This window comes from Falco rusticolus, chromosome 4 (genome assembly GCF_015220075.1).
Source record: "Falco rusticolus isolate bFalRus1 chromosome 4, bFalRus1.pri, whole genome shotgun sequence".
NCBI classification, from domain to species: Eukaryota; Metazoa; Chordata; class Aves; order Falconiformes; family Falconidae; genus Falco; species Falco rusticolus.
Genome location: NC_051190.1, coordinates 33,239,108 through 33,264,371, shown reverse-complemented (window position 1 = coordinate 33,264,371; position 25,264 = coordinate 33,239,108). Strand labels below are relative to the sequence as shown.

The 25,264-nt window shown below is 43.5% G+C and overlaps 1 protein-coding gene across 3 annotated transcripts in view; it reads left to right on the top strand.

Moving 5' to 3' along the window:
* POLR3E (RNA polymerase III subunit E) overlaps nt 1-25,264 on the top strand; it is a 30,162-nt gene that overhangs the window by 3,748 nt on the left and 1,150 nt on the right. Inside the window, exons 2-20 of one of the 3 annotated variants that reach the window (XM_037384220.1) lie at nt 763-843; nt 2,039-2,089; nt 3,783-3,860; nt 5,352-5,467; nt 5,790-5,872; nt 6,601-6,708; nt 7,183-7,232; nt 7,530-7,649; nt 8,209-8,294; nt 9,227-9,271; nt 9,356-9,447; nt 10,218-10,338; nt 11,943-12,024; nt 14,431-14,490; nt 15,497-15,654; nt 15,946-16,010; nt 17,582-18,078; nt 22,760-22,837; nt 23,752-23,877. In XM_037384220.1, the coding sequence (XP_037240117.1) occupies nt 808-843; nt 2,039-2,089; nt 3,783-3,860; nt 5,352-5,467; nt 5,790-5,872; nt 6,601-6,708; nt 7,183-7,232; nt 7,530-7,649; nt 8,209-8,294; nt 9,227-9,271; nt 9,356-9,447; nt 10,218-10,338; nt 11,943-12,024; nt 14,431-14,490; nt 15,497-15,654; nt 15,946-16,010; nt 17,582-18,078; nt 22,760-22,837; nt 23,752-23,877 (2,052 nt within the window). In that variant the 5' untranslated portion in view covers nt 763-807. The other 2 variants (XM_037384219.1, XM_037384221.1) reach the window with 2 other exon arrangements.

Here is a 25,264-nt window from a genome sequence, read left to right as displayed (position 1 = left end):
AGTTAATATCAAACCCTTATTTTATTTGGGGTTGGTGTAGTTACGAAGTAAAATCTGTTGTTCTGATGGTTTGAAAGGACTTGAAGACAGGTCGAGGTGTGTATTTTGGAGCTCTCAGCAATACAGTCTGAAGGTGGTGGGTCAGGAGACAAGGCTGCAGCACGTCTACTGCAGGTAGATGAAATCAAGGTCAGCACATTCACAGATGAGAATATTGTCTGGTCCCAAGCGCAGGGTTTACACAGGCTTTTCTCTTCTCCCAGCTCTTTAGCTGGGAGCTTTCTCCGTTACCTGCTTTCAAGGAATTTTTCTGAGAAGGGAAACAAATTAACAGTATGGCACTGTCCTTAGTGACGCTGGTGACTGTGTGTGGCAGTTGCAGAGCTCGCACGTGCTGGCTGGAAAGCCAGCTGCTATCTGTGTGTTACAGTTACACAGTATATAAAAGATATACGTTATTCAAGTACAAAAGGTCTGTCTTTCCTTCCCTAGAGCAGTGATTTAGTGCTCGCTTTCTTACTGCTGGCTTTCAGAAAAGGTACAAGAACTTGCCTATTTTTGAGACATTTGCTTGTCTCTTAGATTTGGTGGCAGTTGGTCAAGATTGTGGAGTGTTAGGGACCTGATCATGCAAACATGTACACTCCTTCGAAAAACAGATTACACTGAAAAGAACCGAGTTAGCTTGAACTAATACTTCAGGCTACATGGGGTACGTGGCACAGATGTTATGACTCATAGGACATTTCTGTTTTCTTTCAGGTTGTGCCAAGGAGTAAGCCAAGAAAAAGCTTTTTGTATCCTAGCATGGCAAATGAAGAAGATGATCCAATTATACAAGAGGTAAAAGTGCATTGTGGCAACAGTGACTGTATGTGAGGCTTTATTTATTTATTTACAATTATTGCAGTTCCCAGTGTTACATTGCTGAAACAGCGTGTCATCACCATCAGGGGTTGTCTTGCAACCAATGGCTTGCTTTGTGCAAGGAAACATGCTGTGTGGGCAAAGTATATGGCTTGCAGTATCTATTTTGCCAAAATAGTCTTGTCCATGTTGGCAGATCCAGCTTAGATTTTTCACCCTTTGTAATCTTTTTATGTCAGAATAGAAACATAGGTGGCAAACTTGCTTGTGCTGCTGTGTGTTTCCAGTGACCCTATTGCATGTCTCTGAAAGCTGTAAAAAACTGGAATGATTTTGATGAGTTAAATATGTTAATATTTAATATTATTACTATGATTATTATTATTATTATTATTATTATAAATCTGTTAAATATGAAGCTAAAATGTTTCATGCTTTCTGCTGAAACAAGCAGTTGTGTTCTGGTTCGGGACTTCTAAAAGACTGCTGTGTCCCAAAGAGCAGCCACAGTGTCCGCTTTATGTCTGAATTTACACATCAGAAGTACAAGGAAGGGCAAGCTCATAAGAAGGAGAAAAGCCATGAGAAAAGGAGTGGGAATTGTCAGGAGTATATATAAAGGTATCCAAGATAGCAGCTTCCATATGTGATGTGCATGAAACATCTGTAGATTTTCAGTGCTGGTGGCAAAATACTAATATTAAATCAGATTTGGTATGTGGGTGTGTCTTTGTCTAATTTGGAAAGATTTTATGACAAAATACTAGTACTGACGTTACCTTTCAGTCATTACTGCAAAAAAGAGAACTTCCACTTGCTTCAATTGTGATAACAGATTCACTTCAGCCATTTAGAAAAAGTTTTCCTCTTTCATTTCAGTTTTGGTTTGCCAAGCTTCCTTAGAGAGAAAAACCAGCTAGAGCCACTGTGTGCTGCCTCATCACAGTGGAGTTTTTTGTTTGTTTTTTTAAAAGACCAACTTCAGAATTTCATGTCAAATTCAGCAGAGAGAAGACCTTTGACTAAAGAGTCATGGATGTGTTTTATGTTATAAGAGTTTATAATGAAAAGCTAAAATTGTCAGTATTTGACCTCTGGGGATGGTGCTTTTTTCTGAGGCTCCATCAATTACAGCTGGCTTCTAATGAAGGTTGTTTGGTTTGCTTTTTAGATTGACGTGTTCCTGGCCAGAAGTCTACTGGAGAAGCTGTATCTGTTTCAGGTATTTCAGTTAACTTCTGTGCAGTGACAGTTTGTTTAAAATAAATTCGAAGAGCAGTTAACTTTCCTTACTTCTCTGGTGTGCCAAGATCTTGGATACAGGCAAGCCTGTTTGGGTCTCAGTCAGCTGAAATACTTAGTATTAAATCATTGCCAAGAGAGGAGTGGTCATTTATGGCACAGACTTGTCATTAAATCACTCCCTTTAACCACGCTAACAGAGTACTTTCAGTAGATTATGTCTTTTTTATCATGGTTTGGATAAATCTGCAGTCTTAGCCATCTTCTGTCATCACTGATTCTGTCATCTTAACTAAACAAATACTTATTTAGGACTGGCCCTATTTAAAATGTCATCAGTATTCATAAATTAGTGCGAGTCATCAGAAGAGCCCCCTTATGTTGTGGAGATAAAGCTAACTAGGGACTGAAGGTGGAAATAGGAAGGTAGAGGTCTGTTTTCCATTCTGCCACTGAATTTCTCTAATTATTTTACCTTTGTGATTCACTTTTCCCATCTGCAAAATGGAGAGTCTTGAGGCTGTTGGATGAAATCACAAAATCACAGAGTGGTTGGGGTTGGAAGGGACCTCTGGAGATCATCTAGTCCAACCACCTACTAAAGCAGGGTCATCTGGAGCAGGTTGCACAGGATTGTGTGTTTTGAGCATCTCCAGAGACGGAGATTCCACAGCCACTCTGGGCAGCCTGTTCCAGTGCTCTTTCACACTCAGAGTGAAGTTTTGCCTTGTATTCAGATGGAGCTTCCAGTGCTGCACTTTGTGCCCGTTGTCCCTTGTCGTGTCACTGGGCACCGCTGAAAAGAGCCCGGCCCCATCCTCTTGACACTTGCCCTTAAGATACTTAGATGCATCAATAAGATCTCCTCTCAGTCTTCTCCAGACTGAACAGGCCCAGCTTTCTATGTTGTTCATGACAAATCAGTGATGCCCACTGGCAAGCCTGCTGCCTCCTGTACAGATCCTCTGTGTGGCATGTGCCAGCAGAGCACAAGTGGAGACAGCCAGACATGCTGGACTGGGCTGTGCAGCCTTGTCTCTGGGATACCCACAGTTGCCCCATGTCAGGAGCAAGCACTGGTCAGTGATGGGGCCCGCGGGTGTTCTGGAGAAATGTCAGCTCTGAGCAGGATGCTGCTATGGCTGGAAGATTTTATTTGGATACCACTCAGCATGCCCAAATGGTTCAGAAGAGAGACCCATATGGCTAAACGCGGCTCTGGTGTCCTGACTAGCTAGCTACGTGTGCCCCATGTCCTGTAAGCTAACACTACTTGTATAAACCCACAAATATTTTACTTTTAGGTAATAAATGTCCAGAGAGTGAACGGTGAGGGATGGGGTTTTAATTGCTTCTAACATTGCCTTTTTTCTGCTGGACTAATGTGTGGTACCATTTTCCTGTGTTATAGTTTATTGTGACATGTGAGGGGCAGGGAGGGTGTTGTGTAGTGATGAAAGCAGAGGACTGGAGGGGAAGCAACAGGCTTTCTGGGTCATGCTCCCAAACCTGATGACTGACAGATCAGATCGGTCAAGTAGTTTCTTTTCTTGATGTCTTGTACCTGTCTGCCAACTGGATCTACATGTGGGACAGGGAAGACTGAGTTAGTTTCTGTCAAGTTCTTTGATCTTTAAATGAAGAGGGTTTTATGAAATTGATTTGTTTTCCAGTATCCTATTCGTCCAGCTTCCATGACATATGATGATGTTACACATTTATCAGCGAAGATAAAACCAAAGCAGCAAAAGGTTGGTCATCATTTGAATCCACTCTGTAAAAGGTGTTTTATGTTGGGCAGAATGTACTTAAGCACATTGCGCTATTAAGCTGATATAACTATGCAGCTACTTGCAAGACCAAAAGTCTGTGCTTGGAGCTGTGGGGGAGTCTCGCAGTTGTGTCTGTAGGGTTGAGTTTACAATAAGAGTAGTTTATAAAGAGAATAATTAAAGCTGTGATGGAAAAGCCACTCAATATAGAGTCTCTCAGGGAAATGTAGTTACTGACGCTAATTCGGTCTGTAGGTGCTTGTACTAATACAACTTGATTTAAAAGGTCTTTACAATATACAGAACAGGTTGAGCTTTGGAGGCACACTCTGTCGTCTTAGTGTCAGTGCGGATCTTGATTTCTCCCTTGCCTGACTGTGAATTATCAGTAGTCTTTTTGAAATCAGTGGGATTGTATAGGTAGTGAAAATACAGCCAAAGCTAGAATGAGGCACTTGCTTGCAAATGTATCCCAGAACTGTGGCTATGATTTTAAAATGCCTTATTTAAAACCCACAGAAATAGATGGCTGTGATACTAGGATTTTGCTCTGGGAAATGGTTAAGGAGAGTGCTCGTGTGAACTTTGGAGTCAGGATCATGTTGTGTCAGGAAGTCTTCTATTAAAATTAGCAAACATTTGCATTGTAAACCCTGCACAGACTTGTAAATCTACCGTCTCATTCAGGCACTTGTAAGTAGTTCAGTTTACAAGTAAAAATAAAGGGGAATCAAAAATGAGGCAGTAGCTGTGATATACAAATTTATAAGGGCTTTGGCACACCCTGAGGACATATGCTGTGTTGTTATATAAAGAGAAATGCACTGCAGGAAAACGCTTATTTTTTAACATTTGTCTGAATTTTAGTTTGCGGGGGCAGGGGGGAATAGTTCTCTTTGTAACTAAAAGCTTGGAACTTGTTTCTGTGCTTCAACCAGCTTAAATTAGGAGTAACTACAAAGTCAGTGGTAAGTGCTGCAGTCTCAAACTAAACAGAATCAAGGCATTTACCTCTGAAGAGGATGTAGTTACTTTATATTCCTCAGTACCCAAATTAGAAGGCAACATGTCTCAGGTTTGAGACTCTGAATTGATGCTCAGTGATGGGGAGTCTTGAAGGATATTGCTCGTGCCTGATCTGTACTGATAAGTAAACTAGACTGATAATGTGGTGAGGGTATCCAACGAAGTGAAGGTGTATTTCAAGTCTGCCTAAAGAACTCTCATTTCTCTGCTGCCATTCATTTACGTGGGAGTTTGTGTATCTCTAGCTTATTGTTAAAAATGTCCCCATCCTAGAAAAACACATACATACACTCAACTTTATGTGTGAGATTTGCCCTGTGGATTTGAATGACACTTACTTATTTAAATTTGCTGTAAAGCTATGGAAATGTTAGCAAGCATGGGATTTTAATTTATGTGTTTGGGGTTCTGCCGTGGTAATTAGCTGTCTTTCATATTGTTTAGGTTGAACTTGAAATGGCAATTGATACTTTGAATCCGAACTACTGTCGCAGCAAGGGAGAACAGATTGCTCTCAATGTAGATGGCACATGTACAGACGAAACAAGTACCTATTCCTCGTAGGTGTCCTCTTTGCCTTCGTTTCCTTTTTGTGGTGAGCATAAAGATGTGTATGTCCACCAGGGCTTCAGGGAAAGGTGAGAGCACGTGGCTGTACAGTCTCAGGGGGTGCTTTGAACACTGTTACGTAGTAAGTATTCTTGGAAGTAACCTACATTTTTTGGTGTGCTTCATGAATTCTGAATTGCAAACAGAAAGATGAGTGTATGTATTTGTTGCAGTTGTTGATACTCCATTTTGAGAACTGCTGCTTTCATACCTGTAACATCTGTATGCCACATTGCTGTAGAATACAATCTCACAGCGTTCATCTGTCTGCAGGAAGCTGATGGACAAGCAAACTTTCTGCTCTTCGCAAGCTGCAAGTAATGTTTCCCGGTATGCAGCTGCTGTTTATAAAAAAGGCAAGTTTCTTTTGCTTACCCCTCACAGCAGTGACACACGCTCATTTCAGGGTTAAAATAAGACCTGTTTGTTCTTTTGTTTCCAGCCTGTGTTTTAATTGACTGATGCCTCTTTAAAGAAAGGAAATTATTTCCTTATCAGTGTCCCTAGAGTCTTTCAGAAGGTCTAGCAAAATTGTAGATACTATATAAGAACACAGTGGGTTTGTTGCTGCCTCCAGGATCTTAACAGTGCATGCTGGCCTGAAGTAATACACATTTATAGCGTTAATTTATCATTGTTATTTGTATTACTATCTCCATCTAATTGTGTCTATCTCATTTTCCTGTTCAGCACTTCTTGCCCCCTCTTGTCTCCTAATGTCATCACAGGGTTTTGATCTGATGATCATTTGAAATGGAAATACATAAAATGTCTTCGGTGATGACTACTTTATTAGGAGTCTCCTGAACTATAGGTCAGGTCTGAGCCAGGTTGAGGCTCTCTGCAGGATCTGGTTGCAACACAAAAAGGAAAGTAACAGAAATAGGTCTTGGTCTTTCATATTCCTTTGAAATCCTGAGCACTGGATGAATTTTTCACTTCAATCTCTTTTTATGTTTTACTGTATTAAATACTTATGTTCAATTGTAGCTGTGCCCTTAACAGAGAGAGGGAGATAATGAAAAGTGCTGTCCTTGTGCAGTGGAAAAAAACAAATCTAACTGATGTTAATTCTCTTTTTCAGGTGAACTTCACCTGACTCCACTACATGGAATTCTTCAGCTGAGGCCAAGCTTCACGTACTTGGACAAGGCTGATGCAAAACACCGAGAAAGAGAAGCTGCTAATGAAGGTAAATGCTCCGTAAGTTGCATTTTTCTGGGGGAGGTGAGATACAAGTTCTCTCTGTAATTTTACCTGTGAGAGTCATTATATTCTGAAGGTGTTTATTCTCACATATTGATTATAAGTGCATTTCTTGGATTGTTTTGCTGATCTTATTTTCAGTGTAGCTGCATAAATACCTTTGTGGGCAGACTGTTGGGATCAGCAGAGGGATGGGAGGTGGGTGCTTAGTGTCCAAGGGCAGCAGCAGGGAGGTGTATCATCACTGCCACTGAAAAATTGCACTGCAGGAAACAGTATCTCCTCTCACAGCAGCAGTGTGGTGCTGTAATACTTGCATAGTTTGGCAAGCTGGGATTGAACTTGTGGTTATGTAGTTCCTAGTACTGCTTGCTTCCTGCATGGGCCCTCAGACAGTGGCACGTTGGCTTTGGGGTTTTTACTGCTGTGGTGTGTTTTATTCTGTTGTATTTTCTGACAGGTGGTGATTCATCCCAGGATGAAGCTGAAGATGATGTTAAGCAAATTACTGTATGTCCAGATTTCCTTTTTATGATAGTTCAGGCAACAGTTCATAAGAAAGCATGACAATTCATACAGGAATAAAAGGACAGGAAACCTCAGCTAGTCCTGATGACACAGGGTTTGGGAAGGGGGAAGCAAGACGGACTTGCCCTTGTTGCACAAGCATAAATATGGCACTGACAGCAAGGGGTGATTCACTGGATCCTGGGCCCTAGTTTCTGTTACTTATGTACCAAAAAAATAATGCAGGTGTTTTGTTTCCGCGGTTTCAGGGCTGTATTTAATGATGCCCAAATCTTCTAGGTACGATTCTCCCGCCCTGAGACGGAACAAGCTCGTCAACGACGTGTTCAGTCCTATGAGTTCCTGCAGAAGAGACAGGCAGAAGAGCACTGGGTTCATTTACATTATTATGGCTTGAAGGTAGGTGTATGTAGGCTGGCTGCTGAGGTGGCCACCTGGGCGTGAAGGCTCAGCCAGGTCTAGAACTATTTTTACATCTGGGCCCATGGGAATCATGAGAAGGTAATGAAGAAAATCAGGTTTGTAGGCTTGAACAGACCCTGCAGTGCTCTGTGCTTCCTCTGCTGGATAGTGCTTTGGGGTCTCTGTGTTGGAAAAGGTTTAGAACTGGGAGCTGGACGAACATGAAGAGGGATCCAAGTAGAATAATTGCTCAGGTCTTGGATTATGAACTGGTCTTTATGGAAAACTTGGGGAACCCAGTCAGTTGAGTGTCAGAAATTCTGTCTGTCTGACCCACATGCATCTCTGCCAGATTTCTAAGTCACGGCAACAGAAATGTCCCACATAATGTGACCATTGTTCGAGAAAATGAAAGCAGAACATCAGTTAGTGAGGTGGAACGCTTGAATAGTGCAGTAATGACAGGGTGGTCACAATTTGGAATGAGGAATCCAGCTCTCTGGCATTTTGTATGTTTTCAGTATGTGGTAGTGACTTTTTTTTTCCGTATTTCCAGGATAGCCGTTCTGAACACGAGCGCCAGTATTTATTTAGTCAAGGTCATGGCCTTGCTGAAAACACAGAATTAATTAAATCTCCCAGGTAATGGTTTGATGGTTTCCTACAGAAATTGCAGTAATTTGTTGGGATTGTTTTCAGAGTAATAAGCAGGTATATTCTTTAGAAGTCTGCTCGTTGGTAAGTCTATCCGTGATAAAAATTGAATTGTTTAAAAAAAATACAGAAATAAACTAGCCTTCAACTTACTCAGGTTGCTTGCTTTGTTTCCCTGTACTCTGAGATTAAAACTTGTTTTGACTTGGGATTGTAGCGTTTTGTTCGTTGTCACAACCCTGCATAATTGGGACTATAAATACTGTAAAGGAAAAGTAAAACAAAAGCTCCTTCTGGTTGAAATAAATTAAAACTCTGAAACCAATAACTTCGGTTGTTAGCAAATCTTATAAAACTTTCCTTTGTGATTTGTGAGACACACCTGAAACTACTTGAAATTTGTTCAGTTTTGTGCAGTCTTGGTGACTGCAGCCCTACAGGAGTCTTCCTGTGATGCAGTCAGTGCTTTGCTGTACTCTGATACAGCCATGGCTCAGGTACTGGTAAAGTGGCAGACTCTCCTCTCTGTTTAGTGGTGTGAGTGTATTTTTCTTAATATCTAAATTACATAGGTGGAAAACACTTTTTGCTTGTTGTGGGCCTGATTCTCTGTGTCACAGGACTTCACGTGACCCCTTACTCTTGCAGTTCCTCTGTTTGGATGCCTCTGTACAGAAGAGCTGGGATTCTGACTCCCATTTATTTCATACCTTCTCTTTGAGTAGATGAATGTCAGTAGCTTTTACTGGCATTGAATTTACAGAGGAAGATGGGAAAGGGGAGAGCTGTCTTTTCAGGCTAATGTTTATTTTTAGGTTCATGCAAGTAGGAATGCTCTAAGCAAGAAATAACAGTACTTAAACTTGGGAAGTCCCAAGACAAGCGTTTTAAGGATTTTCTTTTATTTTCTTTTTTTCCAGTGAATATTTAATGATGCTGATGCCTCCAAGCGTAGAGGAAGAGAAGTAAGTGTTTGTACAGAATGTTCAAAGTCCATGTTGGCTGGATGCTCTTTTTCATGGTCTGCAAATCTGCTTGTTTACCTGCAGTGACAAACCGATGGCTCCAAGCAATGTGCTTTCTATGGCCCAGCTGAGAACTTTACCCCTTGCTGATCAGATTAAGATCTTGATGAAGAATGGTTTGTAGCTTTTGTAGTACATTTGCACTTTGTGACTTCTAATTGCCTCAGATAAGGTACCTTTCCTAGTAGTACCAGTTCTGTTACCTCACCGGACAGTCTGTCTGGCTCTCTGATTCTGTGAAGAATCCAAATCCCAAGCCTTTCCTTAAGAACACCTGCTGTGCAGAGAAGAGCAGTAACAGCAGATCTGACTGCTGATGTATGTTTGCAGCCAACTTACTCTTAGAATAATTTCTGATCTCATGGTAGCTTTCTGGATACATCTGTTTCAGCAGGTATCACCTGGAATGTGGGGTCTGAGTATGAATCAGAAGTTGAAAGTTAATGCAACAAGCTGCACTTTGGCATTTTCTGGGAAGTTTTCAGTTGCACGCACTTCATGAATGTCATCTAGGAATTTTATTTTGTCTCTTCAGAGTTACTATCTGATGAGAGCAAATCCTGAGGACTTTGCCTCAGGAGTTTCCTGTCTTGTGAGGTATCTCTGTTTCCAAATATTGTCCAAGGCGTAGAATTTTGAAGTGTTATTAATGAATTAATTTGGGACCAGTTAAGCTAATCAGGTGAAACACTAACAGGTATTTTTAGAACAGATGATGACTGTAGGGCGAGGGGGGACTTAGTAGAACTTAGGTTTGGGTTTTTTTTTAAGATATAGCTTTAACCATGAACTTCAACATAAATCATAGTATCCTAGATTTATAAATCTATGTCTTTACCTTGTGCACTGAAGAAACCCGTAATCTGGTGTGTATTTTGCCTTTCAGTGAAGGTGATGCCATTTGCAAATCTGATGAGTTTGCTAGGCTCTGGGACTGACTCTACGGCAGTTCTCCGCTGTATACAGCAGGTGGCAATGCTGGTCCAGGGAAACTGGGTGGTGAAGAGGTACGGCTAGTCTTTGTTACTGGGACATGGTTTTCTGCTTTAAGGAAAGGATCAGAACAATGGATTTTATATGCTCCTCTTCCTTGTGTCCAGAAGTAGCCGTGTTTGTAACTCACATTACTGTAAAACCTTGATTTAATGTTTGGTGGTTTTTAGTGCAGTCAGATATTCAAAATTTGCAGGGCTGATGTTAAACCTACCCCAGCTAAAATTATGGCCGAGCAGTGATGTAATCTGTATTTGCATTTAATTTATGTCAGGTTTTTGATGTTGTCTTTACTCATGTTCTTTTGTGAGAGGACTGTCCTAAATTCTTCCAGAGATTAGTGTCAAATACAAACACAGAAAATAAAACCAAAGTCAGCTACAGTATTTCTAAGCTAAATTCAGTCAAAGAAAGATCTTTGTGCAGTCACCTCGCTGTTCATCAGTGGATGCTGCTCTTGTCAGCTGAAAGCTACCCTCTGGAAGGCATTACCTGCTTAATAAATCAAGTGTGGGGTACTGAGTGTACCACATGAAATGGATTCTGTATCATTCTCCTGTTTTATCAGGATAAAACATCCCACTGGGAATTGAAGTCTGAAGTGCAGTATGTTTTTTTTTTTTTTTTACCTGGGTGGAGCACTGCATGCGGAGACCTACAGTCTCTGAAGTAGCTGTGTGAAGATGGGTGGCACCAGCTACCAATTCAAGTGTGTTAGCAGGATGTGTTTCAGTTACTGATAGAGGCCTGCACTAGCAACATTCCTAGCAACTAGTAACAACCGTCCTTCCAGCCATTCCAGACGGAAGCTGGAAGCAAGTTAAAACACAGCTATTAGCATTCAGACTTTTTTTATGTTATAGCTGGTATTATATATACATATATATAATATAATAATTTTATATATTGTATATAATGTTTCTTTTCTACTAGTCCGAGGAGGATGTTTATACAGTACATGTGGCATGTTTGGGATGGTTGGGCACAGAGCAGCACATGCACTGTGGATTAAATGGAGAGGGGACGCATTTCTTTGGCCTGGGTTGAATCAAGATCATGAACCTGGGTTGCCTTAAAGCTTTGGAGACCATGCTAACAATGCCATCCAGTTGGTCTTGCAAGCAAGCAAGGACTCAGGGTAATGTTGGTCTCAGGGCTGTTTGGTTCGAGTGTGACATTTTGTAGTACTGTTCTCTTAAGCCGTTGGTTGCTGGGAAGGAAAAAAAAAACACCTTATGCCCATACATCAGCATTTTGGCTAAATGCTGCCTTCAAGGCTGCGTGCCAGGTTAGCCTAAGCATTTCTTAGGATTATTCTGGTGTTGTTTACACCAGTCCAAGGGAGGATAGGTTTTGCAAGAACAAAGCAGAGCTTCTACCTGTGTTGCACATATCTGCTCACCACAAGGCTTTGCTTTGCTGGTGTAAGCCTTTTTGCACTAATGTAATTGCAGTGGCGTCATTGCACCAATATTAATTACTTTAATGAAAACCATGCTTTGGATAAAGGTGTAATTTAACTGCAGAACAGGGAGGACATGCTTGTTATGTTAATCTTCACCAATGCCATTTTTCTGGAGTACCTAGTAACTAATCCGTCTTCCTTTTTAATCAACAGTGATGTCCTCTACCCGAAAGATAGTTCTAGCCCACATAGTGGAGTCCCTGCAGAAGTGCTCTGTAGGGGAAGAGACTTTGTTGTAAGTATGAAAGTGTTTGTTGTTTGTAAAGGGAAAATGCAGGTGGAGTTTGCCTCAGAGGTTGCAGCACTGCAAAACTTTACTGCTGTACTGCGGTAAGGTGTTTCCTCCAAAGAAATTACTTGTATTTTAATCCTGAAGGTGTGTTACAAGTCTGTCGTAGGAGTGTTGGCATAGATTGACATTGTGGCTGACTGGCAGGTTCGGATCATCTGTCGTTAACGGTATTCATCCCTTTCTAATACATGCTGTGGAGCCGCTATCACATAGCCCCCACAATGCAGGGCTTACAAGCAGCCAGGACTGGATAATAAAGTGCTTGTTTCTTCGGATGTATTTCTGTGGGCTCAGGACTGTGAGGTCTTCGGAGGGCAGTGTGGGTAAGCCCTCTGCTCCCTGAGCATGCACTGTTGATCTTTAAAAAGGACTTTATTCCCCAGAGCTGCTAATCAGTGAAAGGCCTTTGTTCCCAGGCACCTTTTGTGAGCAGTAGCTGCACATGGAAGTTGAAATGAATACAGGTCTTATAAACAAATAACCACAGCAAAAAGGAACAACCTCTGCATTGTTTATTTTCGCTAGCTATGGGAATAATTAAATTCCTAAGTGGTTCCTAAGTTCATATTCAGTTTATGGTTTCCACTTCATCAAAGAGAAGCTGACGAAGTGTACTGCTCTCATTTTTTTCAGTTAGACCTGACTGTTCCCCTTTTTTTGCAAATTTTGTTTGAGATTTAGCTCTGAATACGAGCATGCTGTGCAAAAGACTTTAAGGATATTACAGTACCAGTGTAAGATAAAACTGATGGTGATTGGAACTGACTTGCTGTTGTGTCCTGATGACTGCCCAAGACACTGCCATATGGAGACCTGGATTCAGGTGTGACCCAGTGACTTAAGTCTTTAGGACACAGTAGATTAGGTGACACGTCATGCATAAACTTCTAGGGACCAGAAATTACTATGCTCAGTTAAGTAAGCGGTAGCGTTGTAGCGATTAAGATGTAAAGATAAATTATTTTCATTTGGATTGTGTCAAATATACATTGCATGAGAAATGGATCTGTGTTGATCTTAAAGGCTAATAATTTGCTGATCAGCTTTACAACAGGGAAAAAGTTAAGATGTTAGAAAATGGCATCAATGTTTCTGGCTTCCAGACAAAGTGAAATGCTTGGTCATGAGGTTCAGAAGGAGTATGTAATGCAGTATTGCATCTGTGGAGAAAGTGTGTTCTAGCTTAAAAAGTGAGCTTTATTTCCGTGTATGCATTTGTGTAAAGTAATTAATGAGGTTAAAAAATATTTATGGCCAGTAGTGACTTCTAGTGTCCACCTGTTCTGTGCTGTACTTTGGGGAGGAGGAGAAAGTAATTTGTGTCTTTTTTGAAAGCTGATGTTTTTTCCCCAGTTTCTTACGCAATTAATGCTGAGGACATAAGTGCCGTTGGCTCCAGTTGAGGGTATAGCTGCCTCAGTTGTGTGCAGATGCAGAGAGCTGACAGATCTGCTTCCTTTGGACTGCAGTTTCTTGTGCTTTAAAACAGAAATGCCCTGTGCCCTAAAGTGAGCATGGTGGGTTTGTGTGTTTGTGGGCTGAGAGAAGGATGCATGGATGACGTAGAGCAGGAAGAAATTTGCAGTAATGAGATTTTGAATTCTTCGCGTTATTAATACACACAGACTGAAAGAGGTCATAGCCTACTTAAATGGAGACAGGAAGAAATCGAAGGTCATGTTCAGACAGTGTTCTGCCCGAGTCCTCGTGTATCCTGTTAGCCAGCTCCCAGCAGCTGCCTCTCGGGATGCTAGACCTTGGGAGGTGCTGTGCAGAGCACCTAGCTTTTCCATTACCTGGGAACAAGTATGTAAGTGACAGGCCATCTTGGCATAACTGTAAGCGACTGTGATAGACATTGAAGAAGGGAACAGGAACTTTATACGGGGCTGTGCACTGCAGAAAGGTAACAGTCATCAGCCTCTACAAGCCCCCACGTTAACAGAACTGGATGAAGAGTTTTTTAGGTTGGTGATTAGGTATGTGAGAAGCTGAGCCTCAGGTGTGACTCCTGGAGTCCCAGCATCACTGCAGTGATCTTTTGGGGTATTTTTTTAGAAGCTAAATGGAATTTGAGTTCAGGAGATTCTTTATAGCTTTTGTTGTAGTCACAGGTTCACTAAGGCAAACCATGGACTCTCAAAGCTTTGGTTACTGTGTTCATGGCTGTTTGAGGCCAGAAGGTGTTTTCCCACTAACCTGGCCAAGAATCTCCTAATTCCACATTCTTGAAAGAAATGGGGTTTCTGTTTTTTGTGGTAACATCATTGAACAGGATCTTTACTACAACTTCAGTAAAGTAACTGCCAAATACAGTTACTCAGTTTTTCTCCTTTGTTCCCTTCCTAGATGTGGAAGTTCACACAGGACCGCTGGGTTGTGAGAAAGGAAGTGGCAGCAGTTACAAAAGTGAGTGATTTTTTTTCTTCCTAAATCAGAAGCTGGTAGTTAGTGTTGGGCATTGTCTCTACGTTGGTAGTGGATGCTGCTGCAAGCCTTTCCTCAGGTTCTCAGCATCTGCGTTACTGCTGACTTGCAGTGCTGCTCACCAGGCATGCCTTGGCTTTGGAACAGGTGTGTAGATACATACTCTTTTTAGAAATGTATCGGGCAACTCCCACAGTTACCAGGACTCCTCAGGGTATGAGTGGCCTTGTGGCTGAGCTGCTGGAATGCATCTTGTTTTCTCATCGGTCTCGGTGGAAAGCTGGACGCGGTTGGAATTAAGCTGACCGGTCGTGCACCCAAGCATACCAGCGCTTGTGCAGTCCAGGCTAGCTACTCTGCTTGGGGGGTGTTACAAAATAGCAACTCTTCTGCCAGCATTTTCCACTTGTCAGTATTGAAGAAAAGCTTTAAAGCAACTGGGGTACCTGAATAGTCTGTTAAAACTGACGAATAAGAAACATTTAAGTAAAAAGGACCAAAAAATTATTTCCTTAAAATGCAGTAAAATGGTAAAACACGAGTCAGTTTATGCACAGACCATCTGCTTGTGAAATGTAAGACCGAGTGCTGCTTGAATGCTGTGCATGTGTAGGTGCAGCACATCTGACCTGCAGCTCTAAACTAAGATTAACATTGTAGAATATGCTTCTCTTCACAACAGAGTCTTTTCATCTCAGTTTGGAAACTCCCTTTTCACAAAACATGCCGTGAGCTATTTGACACTCAGGTGATTAATCACCACTGCTCTCTGAAGTCCTGTGCTTTTAACATCGTGTGAAAGTGTTGGTGCAGCAGAGAAGGATGAGTATCTCTGGCGTAGCTGGGTGTGTATTCATGGAGGTGCCCCGTATGTGCCAAGTCAGCCCAGCTATTCCTGTCTCGTGGAACAATGCCCATTGCTGCATGGCTGAGTATGTCCTATGGAAATTGACTGCCGTGTTATTTATGCTTTTTCTTTTTCTTTTAGCTTTGCCCAGAAGATGTGAAAGACTTCCTAGAGCACATGTCTGTGGCAAGGATAAACAAAGGTTGGGAGTTCATGCTCCCTTATGATGAAGACTTTGTTAAGAAGCATCCAGATATAGTCCAGAGGCAACATATGCTGTGGATGGGCATTCAGGCCAAGTAAATGACTTGTTTTATTTTGGGGATTAAGCTAAAACCAGAGAACTGTCTAGTACAAACTAAGTTCCGGTAGACATTGATGTATAATTTGATCTATATTGCCTCGAAGGTTTCCCCCTCACGGTGACCAGGCAGTGGTGTGGTGGGGGGTGTCAATACATCGTTCAAGTCATTCCTGTTCATTGGCTCCCTGGAGAAATTGGGTGTTCTAGGTGATGGCTAAAGCTGGCATGGCTGCATGCAGGCACAACAACTAAAAGTTTCCTGGTGTATTTTATCTTTGTCTTTCAGATTAGAAAAGGTCTATAATCTCTTAAAGGAGCACTTGACACCAAAGAAACAAGAGGCACAATCAGGTAAATGGAATTGTGCTTGGATCATCTTGAAGCACACGTGTCCCTCCATATTCCTGGGGGATGTTTTGGAGTTCCTATCTGGTTTTGAATGTGGTGGGGACTGGTCTGGTCTTGTTTAATATTTTTCCTTCCTTGCAATTTCCTCTCGATTATTCGAGACAGACCTTGGTCTGTACTAACATAACTGATGTTGGGGTGAGACAAGCTTACTGTAGCACCCTTGTAGCAGAGCCGGGAGAGTTCCTTGGCAGTGGGGACTTGCTGTTTGATAGTGTAAAATCGGCTAGTTCTGTTATCCACTTCTTCATTTAAGGCAGCTTGCATGGTGTGAAGGGTGTAAGCAGCCCCTGAAGAGAGGACAGGGCCAGTGCACAAGCCTCACCTCTCAGTTCGCAAGCAAATATGCATGAGGTGATTTTTTTATTTTCCCTGATTTGCACAAGGCTCTCTGGGGGGTGGTTAAGGGCTGACCTGTTGATCAAGAAGGTGTTTGGCAGGGAGCTGTGAGAAGGTGTGTAGCTGTCTCTTTTTGACATCCTTCTCCACCATGGATTCAAGTGAGAATATTAAAGTAGCTCCTCCTAATCCTAAAAGATTGTGAAAACTTGAGATTCCAGAGAGCTTTAACTAGGTATTTGGCTTGCTGCCAGATGCTGGAGCCAGTGAAGACTATAAGCAGAACTGACAAACGAGCCTATGAATCCATTTCAATACCCTGTGTCTGATCTGCTTGGAAGAATTAGGTGTTGGGTTATTTGGAGAGGATTAGCAAGCCTAACAGCAGAGAAGCTAACAGCCTGTGTGCTGGGCATGCTTTTGCTTTAGACGCAGCACTCCTTCCTTTGGCATTGAGACTGGATTCCTCTGCCACCAGCACACCCCTTCCTTTCAGCTTGGGATAGCTGTGTGGGGAGAGGACACGGGCAAGAGGTGCAGGAAGCATGGAAAAGGGCTCCCTCTTGTCCCTTCCAGTGGGGATGAGGATTACCCCCATCACTGGGTAATAATACTAAGAGGGTCTCAGGCTTTCATACTGTGCACCTCATGCTAAAAGGGGGTTCAGGTTCACTGTTAGCCCCTTCACTCCCCTCGCTGTACCTAAAGGACATCCTTGTGCTGCCTCTGGCAGTTGCTGCAGCAGGCCCTATCAGCCTCTAGGTACTCTTAAAAAAAAAAAAAAAAAAAGTTGATGGGCAAAGAAGCACTTGAGTCGCAAGTAGGGATGTATAAACAGTCTGTGCCTTGGGTTCCTGATTTGTGGAAAAGGCCCTAGTGACCAAACAAGCGGGCTTTGTCCTTGCTTCAGGTTCCTCAGCTGGAACACCCTTCCCCAAGCATTTGGCTTACAATTGTCAACATGTTTATCTTTAAAAAGAAAACAAACACCACATTCCACCAAAAAAAAGCCCACCCAAACTAAAGTAAAATTAATCAACAAACTGGGTTTATGCCTTACATTTCACAAGCAGATGTTTCCTTCTTTCATTTCACTGTAAGCCCTTCAAGAAGCATTCTGCGAGACTGGAGGCCTGGTTATGGTGAGTTTTATGCTATCTTTTGTTTCTTCCTAGCTCATCCGTTGCTGGTTTCTGGGGAGCAAAGGGTCAATATGGCTAAAGCAAAAGTCAAGCAGAACTATGGGCAGCTGGAGAAGGAGTTGCAGAAGCAAAAGGCAGAGATGAAATCAAACGACGCCTCAGCCAAGATGGATGTTTCCAATATCCGCATTAAAGAGGAGCCTGTGAGTGACGAGGAGCCGATGGATACCTCTGCATATGAGGGCATGAACAACGGCATTGTCAATGGCCTCCATGCGGAGGACGACTCCATGGACTCTTTAAATGGCCACTTGCCTGGAGGCTGCATTGACCGGGTAGCCCAAGAACTGAAGGCATTTGTGTCCTCAACGTTTAAGAAACAATTTGTACTCACCCTGAGTGAGCTTAAACGGTTATTTAACCTTCACTTAGCCAGTCTGCCTCCAGGACATACATTGTTCAGTGGCATTTCGGACAAAATGTTACAGGACATGGTGTTGGACACTGGCTGCAAACAGATTTTGGTGCCTGTAAGTACGCTTTCCCCTTGGTGTGCTTTGGGGAGGAGGGGCTGGGGGGCGGTGAAGCATCCGAGCTGTGAAGCGTTTGTGTCCTGTGCTGGTGGACTGGAAGAACAGATGTGCTCTGAGTAACTGTCCAATATTGCATATGTTGAAGCTGCTGGAGGTTTGTCTGGCATCCTGCTTCTGGCAGGCCCTGCCCTCTGCTTGCTTCGCTCTGTGGTGAGCTGCGTACCTTAGTTATCTTGGGGGCTCTGTTTCCCCATCGAAGCTGCTGAGCTGCAGTGACTCACTGCCCCAACTTGCTCCTGTTAACATGATCTAAGGCAGTCCCAGATTCCCATCAGCTGTCCTGGAGCTGCACAAGCTCCTTCTCTCAGGGACAGGGACGCGGAGAAGGGAAGGTGGCACTGACTGCCTGGGAGTGGCACGGCACACCCAGCAGAGCCCTCTGGGAAGCAACAAACCGTATCTGCAGCAGGTTTCTTCGGTCAGTCTTTTTCCTCCTAGGCTGTGCAGAGGTGTCTTTGTTTCTTTGTCTTTATGGAAATTACATGTGTGATTGCATGAGACGGAGCAGGTTTGTGTGACAGTAGATCGCTTAGGAAAGGAAAAGGAATTGGCATCATGGGAGAAAGCCTGAAAGGAAATTAATTTTACAAGACATCTGGCAGTGCTGATTGGGTTGTAACCAGAAAGAGCTTGCGAGGCTGCTGCCTTTGGGGAGAGAGGAAAAGACACGTGTGAACTGCTCGAAAGAGCAGGCAAGGCGGAAGGAGCAGGAAGCAGGCAGGCTGATGAGACAGAGCCTGGAGCATGGGAGTTGAAACTCAGCTAAGGAGTAGGGGTTGCTAGGGGCTGGGGGTGTGTGTGCAGAAATAACACGTTCAGTCATGTGTAAAGTACATGTTGTGGCACCTGGGAACCCAGTAACAGACTTGAGGTGCCACTAGGTAGACCACCGATCGTGGTACTTTCTGCTTTCTCTCCTGACTGCTTCCAAGTCCTAGGGTAGTAATTTTTGCTTGGAACTGCCTGAGCGCTGGCCAGGCTCACCTTTGTACATGGTGTAATGTGTGCCTTCGCCATGCTGATGGTAAATAGCTGAGGTCATTGCTGCTCTGTTACTTGGGACTGGGACTTGCATGCTTTGGAAATTTGGGGATTTTGGAAATTATTTCATCCACTGTTTGTTTAAAGGCTGTGAGGAGTGAAAGTGGGATAGTTTCTTTTTTCAAAAAACAACTAAGATAAAATCCTCCTGAAGAGAGGTGATTGGGAACTTCCTTCTGTTCAGAAAAGCCTGTCATGGGAGAGCTGCAGAGGTGCAGAAGTCTGGAATGTCTCTTGTTGGAGGTCTGCTGTTCAGTTTTAGTTCTGCTGACCCAGAATTTACTGCAAAAGTTGAGGTCTTGTACAGGAGCCTGTATAAGCCTGTACCGTTATCAGCAATGTAAATCATTACCCCCAAGCCTCCCCCTGATGCTCCTTGCAGATGGCAAATGTGCTGGGGCTGGTTTTACTCTTTGCATGGGCTCATCTGCTTTGGTATTTCTTGATTGTTCCCCTGGACCATTTTGTCAGAACCTGACGAGGGTGCCTGAGCTCACGGAAAGCCTGGAGGGTTGTTTAGCGTGGGATTTCATAGATGCTCATTAGTTTTCTGTAATTGAAAGTGTTTTGGTGATAAAAATCAATGATCTGAGGTAATTAAAATGATGTTCTGTGGGGGGTAAAGACACTCTTGGCTTGCACGCTGCCCTATTACAGAAAACATGTTGCTGAAAATGACAATTGGAAACTTACCAGGGGGATGCAGAGTTTATTATAAAGCTGACCGACTACACCCAGGGTATGAGAAAAATCAGATTTGTGGGGAGCCAGAAGAGATGCCGCTCCAGCTGCAAATGAGGCCGTGGGGATGCCTCCAGGGCGCTGTGCTCGCCTGCGCTTTGTAGCATCCTCCCAAGTGGGAGGGAAAGCACATGGAAAGAAATAGTGAATTCTGGGCAGAAGCACCCAAGTGCAGTGGGCTGCTGCTGCCGTCACAAGAGCGGGGAAGCAGAGGTGTCCTCAGCAGACGCTGGCGTGGTGCTTGTGTCCAGAGCTTGCACAGGCTGAGCCTGCGTTTAGCTCCACGGGAAACGTTTGCGCAGGAATCTGCCTCCTGAGTATCTACACCCATTTCCTGCAGACTGGTGGGGGTGCACGGGGGTGGCTGGCTCCTGCTGGCTCCCTTCCAGTGGTCCATGCAGTGGCAAAGTTCTGCCCAACACTTGAGGATATTTTTGAGGCATCAGGAAATGATGTAACCGTGGCCAGCATCCTGCCTGGCTCCCGGTAACAGGAGAGGAATGCAGCCTTGTTCTTAATGGTGAGCCTTTTGGGCTAGCACCAATGCCAGGCTCCTGGAGATGTAAGCTCACCAGTTTACCTCTAGGATTATTCCATCTGATAAGCTTTTTCTGGCAGACTCGGCCCCTTTCAGTCTGGTTTTGCTATGATGAGGCTATGATGTAGCCTGGTGGTGGCTATTTTTAGGGCGTGCTCAGTGCTTGCGTGAGACATCCCAAAGCCCAGGGCTCCTCCCCAGGAGCTTCCCTTTTAACGTGGCAGCCCTGGGGGCATGGGGCAGCAGTTCATCTCTTAAAAGCCCTGCACTAGTGCTGGAGGCTTAGAGCAGGGAGGGGCACAGGGCAAACGTTTTAAAGAAGGATTTTAAGACGGTGGAGAGCTGTTTCTAGGTGAGGCTGGGGAGATTAAGATAACAAACATAAAATGGCAAAGGGACGGCGAATGGCAAGAAGTAAGGCTGTTCGGACAGAGCAGCATGTCTCTTGAAGAGTCACTGATGGCATTTCCCACTCCTGTAGATGGACTGTATGACAGCAGCGTTTGCAACAGTTTGCAGAGTAAGGCTGGATGGGAGGAGGAGATCCTGTGGGTTTTTCTTCCCAAGTAAGTATTGTGTTGGTTTGGAAGCTGTTTCCTCACAAATGGCCAGATAAACACAGCTGTATTTCAGACACGTGGCTGAAGCAGGCAGAGTTTGCACTCTGGGTCTGTGTTGAGTGACTTTTTCAGTGGGGCAGCTTGTGGCTGTGTGCTCCTGGTGCCCTGCATCCTGCTTTTCCTGCTGCAGCTGTTCGCTGGAGGGAGGCTGAAGTATTGGATTTTGTCTGCGCTGCAAGCATACAAAAGATACTGTTCCTCAAAGGCAGGTGTCCTTATGAGAAGAGAATTATGTCAGGTGTTACAAGCCTAATAAACCTGAATCCTGGCTCTAAACCAAGTGTAGAGCCTTGTTATTTTGCCATTTGGACCAATGTGAGAGCCAAAGCTGCTAATCCCACCAGGCAGCTCCCACTGGACAAAACTCTTCCCCTTTGCACTACGATCAGAGGCAAAGCATGAAAGGGAAGGCTGATCTTTCACTCTGTGATGCACAAGTCTTGGCATGGTGTGAGAGCGACTGGGAAGAAAGGCTTGGTTCGTGCCAGCAGCCAGGATTGAGGGATACTGGAACAATCAGGACTGGCTTGTTAGCTTTTCATAGATGATTGATTTAGGTCGCCTGGGCGGTTAGCAGGGAATAAATTGTTAGTGACAGACAGGAGGAGACATGTCAGGAGTGGAGGCATACTCCAGCATTGCTCATTAGTCACTGCTCCAAGGGAAAGTGTTAAGGCAAATGGATGGTGTTTTACTTTTTTAGGAATTTGGGGCATGGAGGGGGGGAAGGCAGCTGTGTTCCTTCCTGTGTGCAGGGGTGTGAGACTGCTGCCTCAGAAAAAAAAAAAATTACTCCTCTAGCTTGGTGCATGGAAAAAAGAAACAAAACCACTTAGTTTTGGGAGCCTGAAATGGGCAAGTGTCTGGTTTACTGTCCATCAGTGTTCAGTCTTCTGGAGTCCTGTAGTCTGCCCCAAAACAGAGCTGACAAATACAGCAGAAGCACAGTGCTTGTCAGAAATGCTCACTTGGGATTTGTGAAGCAGGTAAACACAGGATAGAGTCTGAATCTCTAAGACCTGCCACTGTACATGTGAAAACCTCCAGAAAGACCCTGCGGTGCACTTGGTGCTCTCAGTTGAATGTTGCTTTGGATGATCTGGAAGTAAATGCTGCTGACAGGAAAAATCTGGACACCTTGCCATGAAATACCGGCTAACATCCAAGCCCTGGGATTGTTCTGGTAGTGGGAAACTGTCACCATGCAAAATTCACAGGATTCCAGTATGCCTAGCAGTTCCCTTTTAAAGCTATGAAATAGCAGGTGGTGTGCCAGACATGGCCCCAGCTTACCCCACCATGACCGTCAAACATGGTGCGGGCGTATCAAGGCACATGTCAGGGTGCCATGGGGCTTGTCCCCTGATCTGCGCGCTGCAGGGTCACCCAGCAGGGCAGGTTTGGGACAAATAATGTTTCTGTTGAAGTCATGAGCCTGCGAGAAGGTGTCTGCCCCGTGGCTGCGGGAGGGGCCACATCTCAGTAGGCACAGGGGCTGCCCCAGCGAAGTTACCCCTTCAGGTGTGGAATGGGAGAGGGGCTTGTGTTGTTTCAGTAGTTACTACGTGGCAGCAATGGTTTTGATGCAGTAATGGGTGTCCGGGGATACTGTATCATAGAATCGTTAAGCAGAACTCATTAAATAGATGGTTATTTTTAACAGCCTCTTGTTCTCAAGTTTCCTCCACAGACTGCTGCTTCACCAGATGAACTAAAGGTCTATGCACTTTGGGAAGCCGGTGACACTTATGATCAGGTAAAGATAAAAATGAGTGACATTCCCAAACAGATGTTTATTGAGCATTTGACATTGTTTGAATTTGTGTTTCTGGAACTGGTACAGCAGGTAGTTTTCCTGTTTCCCTATTGAAGCATCCAGTTCTCAGTAGTAATCTGTGTCCAGCTGAGAGGAAGCCCTTAGCTCGCAGGGTGATTGTTGCTGTGTCAAGACAAGGCAGTGTGCACAGAAACAACTTACGATGGTAATACATGTCAGTAACTAGCTCGATGGAACAAATAATTTTGAACCTGTGAGGAGAAAGGATTCTCCGATGCAGGCCTCACACGAGGATCCAGTCCAATATTATTATTTTTTCCTTTTGATGTTAACGTGACATTAACCAGAGATGAAATGATGCTGTTACCTGATATATCTGTTTATATTTAGAACAGGAAATTATTACAGCATATGTAAGCATCTCCTGAGTTGTTATTGCTATCAGAGCAATATATGCAAAATATGAAGTGAAAGGGAAGGCACCTGAAATGTGGATGGACAATGTAACTCCTGTGTCCATGAACTAAATAATTTTTTATAGGGAAGAGTCAAGTAGTGTCCAGCCTCCTGGCTGGAGTGAACCAGGTGAACTCCCGTGGGAAGCATTTGAGAGGAGAATGTTGCAGGCCCTTCTTCAGCATGTTCTTGGACCTTTGGAGGTGCCCCAGGTGCAGGTCTGGCCACGGGGTATGGAAAGATCACTGAGGAGCCCTCAGAGGCTTGGGCACTGCTGGAGAGAGGTATACGGGACAGATTTGGGATTGTGAAGCAAGAATCCTCTAATGTAGTTCAGTGACTGTTCCATACAGACTAAGGCACGTGCAGTTTTGATCTGTAGAAAGACAGGAATAATTATTCTTCTCTTCGTATTTATGATACATTTTCTTTTAAAGCATCGCCAAGTTTTGCTTGAAATCTTTTCGAAAAACTATCGAGTGCGCAGGAACGTCATCCAGAATCAGTTGAGTCAGGAATGTGGAGAAGATCTAAACAAGCAGGAGGTGGATAGAGTGTTAAAGGTAAATTTCTATTCCATTGTGGGTTTGATCAAATTAATGCATGAATTTTTAATGCTTGGTTCGAGCAAAGGATCATACTTTTCCTTGAATTGACAAATGCTGAGGATGATAGAACAATTGTTGTTGAAATGTGGACAAAACCTGTTTTCCAGCTTGTTTTCTTAAAAATAACACTTGTCTTCTCCTACCTTCTTTCCCTCCAAGAAGTAGTGATTGTGACTCACACATTGTTTTGTGTTATTGCAACAAATCAGTATTTGTCATCTTGGACCAGCAGAGAATAGAGTGTAGTAAATGAGATACTTCAGAGTTATTTTTAAATAATGTGGAGTTAAACGTGGCGGAGGCGGGAGGGTTCTGCACAGTGTTCCGGGTTTACCAGCGGACTGATGTTGGTTAAGGCTGGAAGAGCACAGGTGCCAGAGATTCAGAAGGAAATGCATTTCCTTCGCGTAGCAGGGCGCTAAGCAGTGTACCAGCCGAACTCTAGCCACAACAAGCAGGCAAAGTAGGTGTTAACACATTTCATTGTGAATGTTTATTTGAATCCTTTCATCTCTGTCTTTGAAGGTGCACCATTTACTCTCTAAAGAAGTTTAAGATGTAAAGTACCACAGAGGCCATGATTGGCAAGCTTTAAAAGCCATGCAGTATGGCTAAGGAGAAAGTTGCCAGCTAATGTAATACTTTATAATCGGTGCTGGGCCTTTGGTCACTGTCACAATAAGACAAGTGCTTAAGTACTTTATTACATTGGGATCTGCAAATGGAATTTGCACATTGGAAAAATTACAGATCTCTTGCTGTGATAATAAGCAAACTGGTCTTGCTTGAAAGAACGTAGTTGTCTTCGCGTTAAAATAAGCTCAGACATTTCTGCCTGCTAGACAGTGTTTCATGTGGCTTGCCTGTGCTTGGGAGATTTGTCAGGTGACTAGATGAGCTCAGATATCAGCTCTCCTGGACTGCCTAGACAATGTACTGGCATTAGTTTTTCATGATGCTGTTGCTATTTAACAGATAACCTGTTTCTAGGAAAAAAACCTTCCCCTCCAAACCTGGGTACTGTTTGTATGTAAGTCACGAAGCCATTGTGTTGCATCAGGCTTCTTTGCCTTGAATGCATTTGTTGCAGAAGTAGGTGAACTTGTTTCTGAAATAAAATTTAGAAGTATGATTTAATGAAATAGGAACATTCTCTGGCTTCTTTAGCCACAAGAGATTGGGTTTCTCTTTGAATGAAATGGGATTTCTTGGCTCCTGTTTCCCCATCTGTGTGCGCTCCCTTTTTATACGCAATGGAACAGACTGACAGGGTTTGTATTTTTGCATCTGCAAATCAAGTCTGCAAACCCTCTTTCTAGCCCCCACAATTTATTTGTTTTTG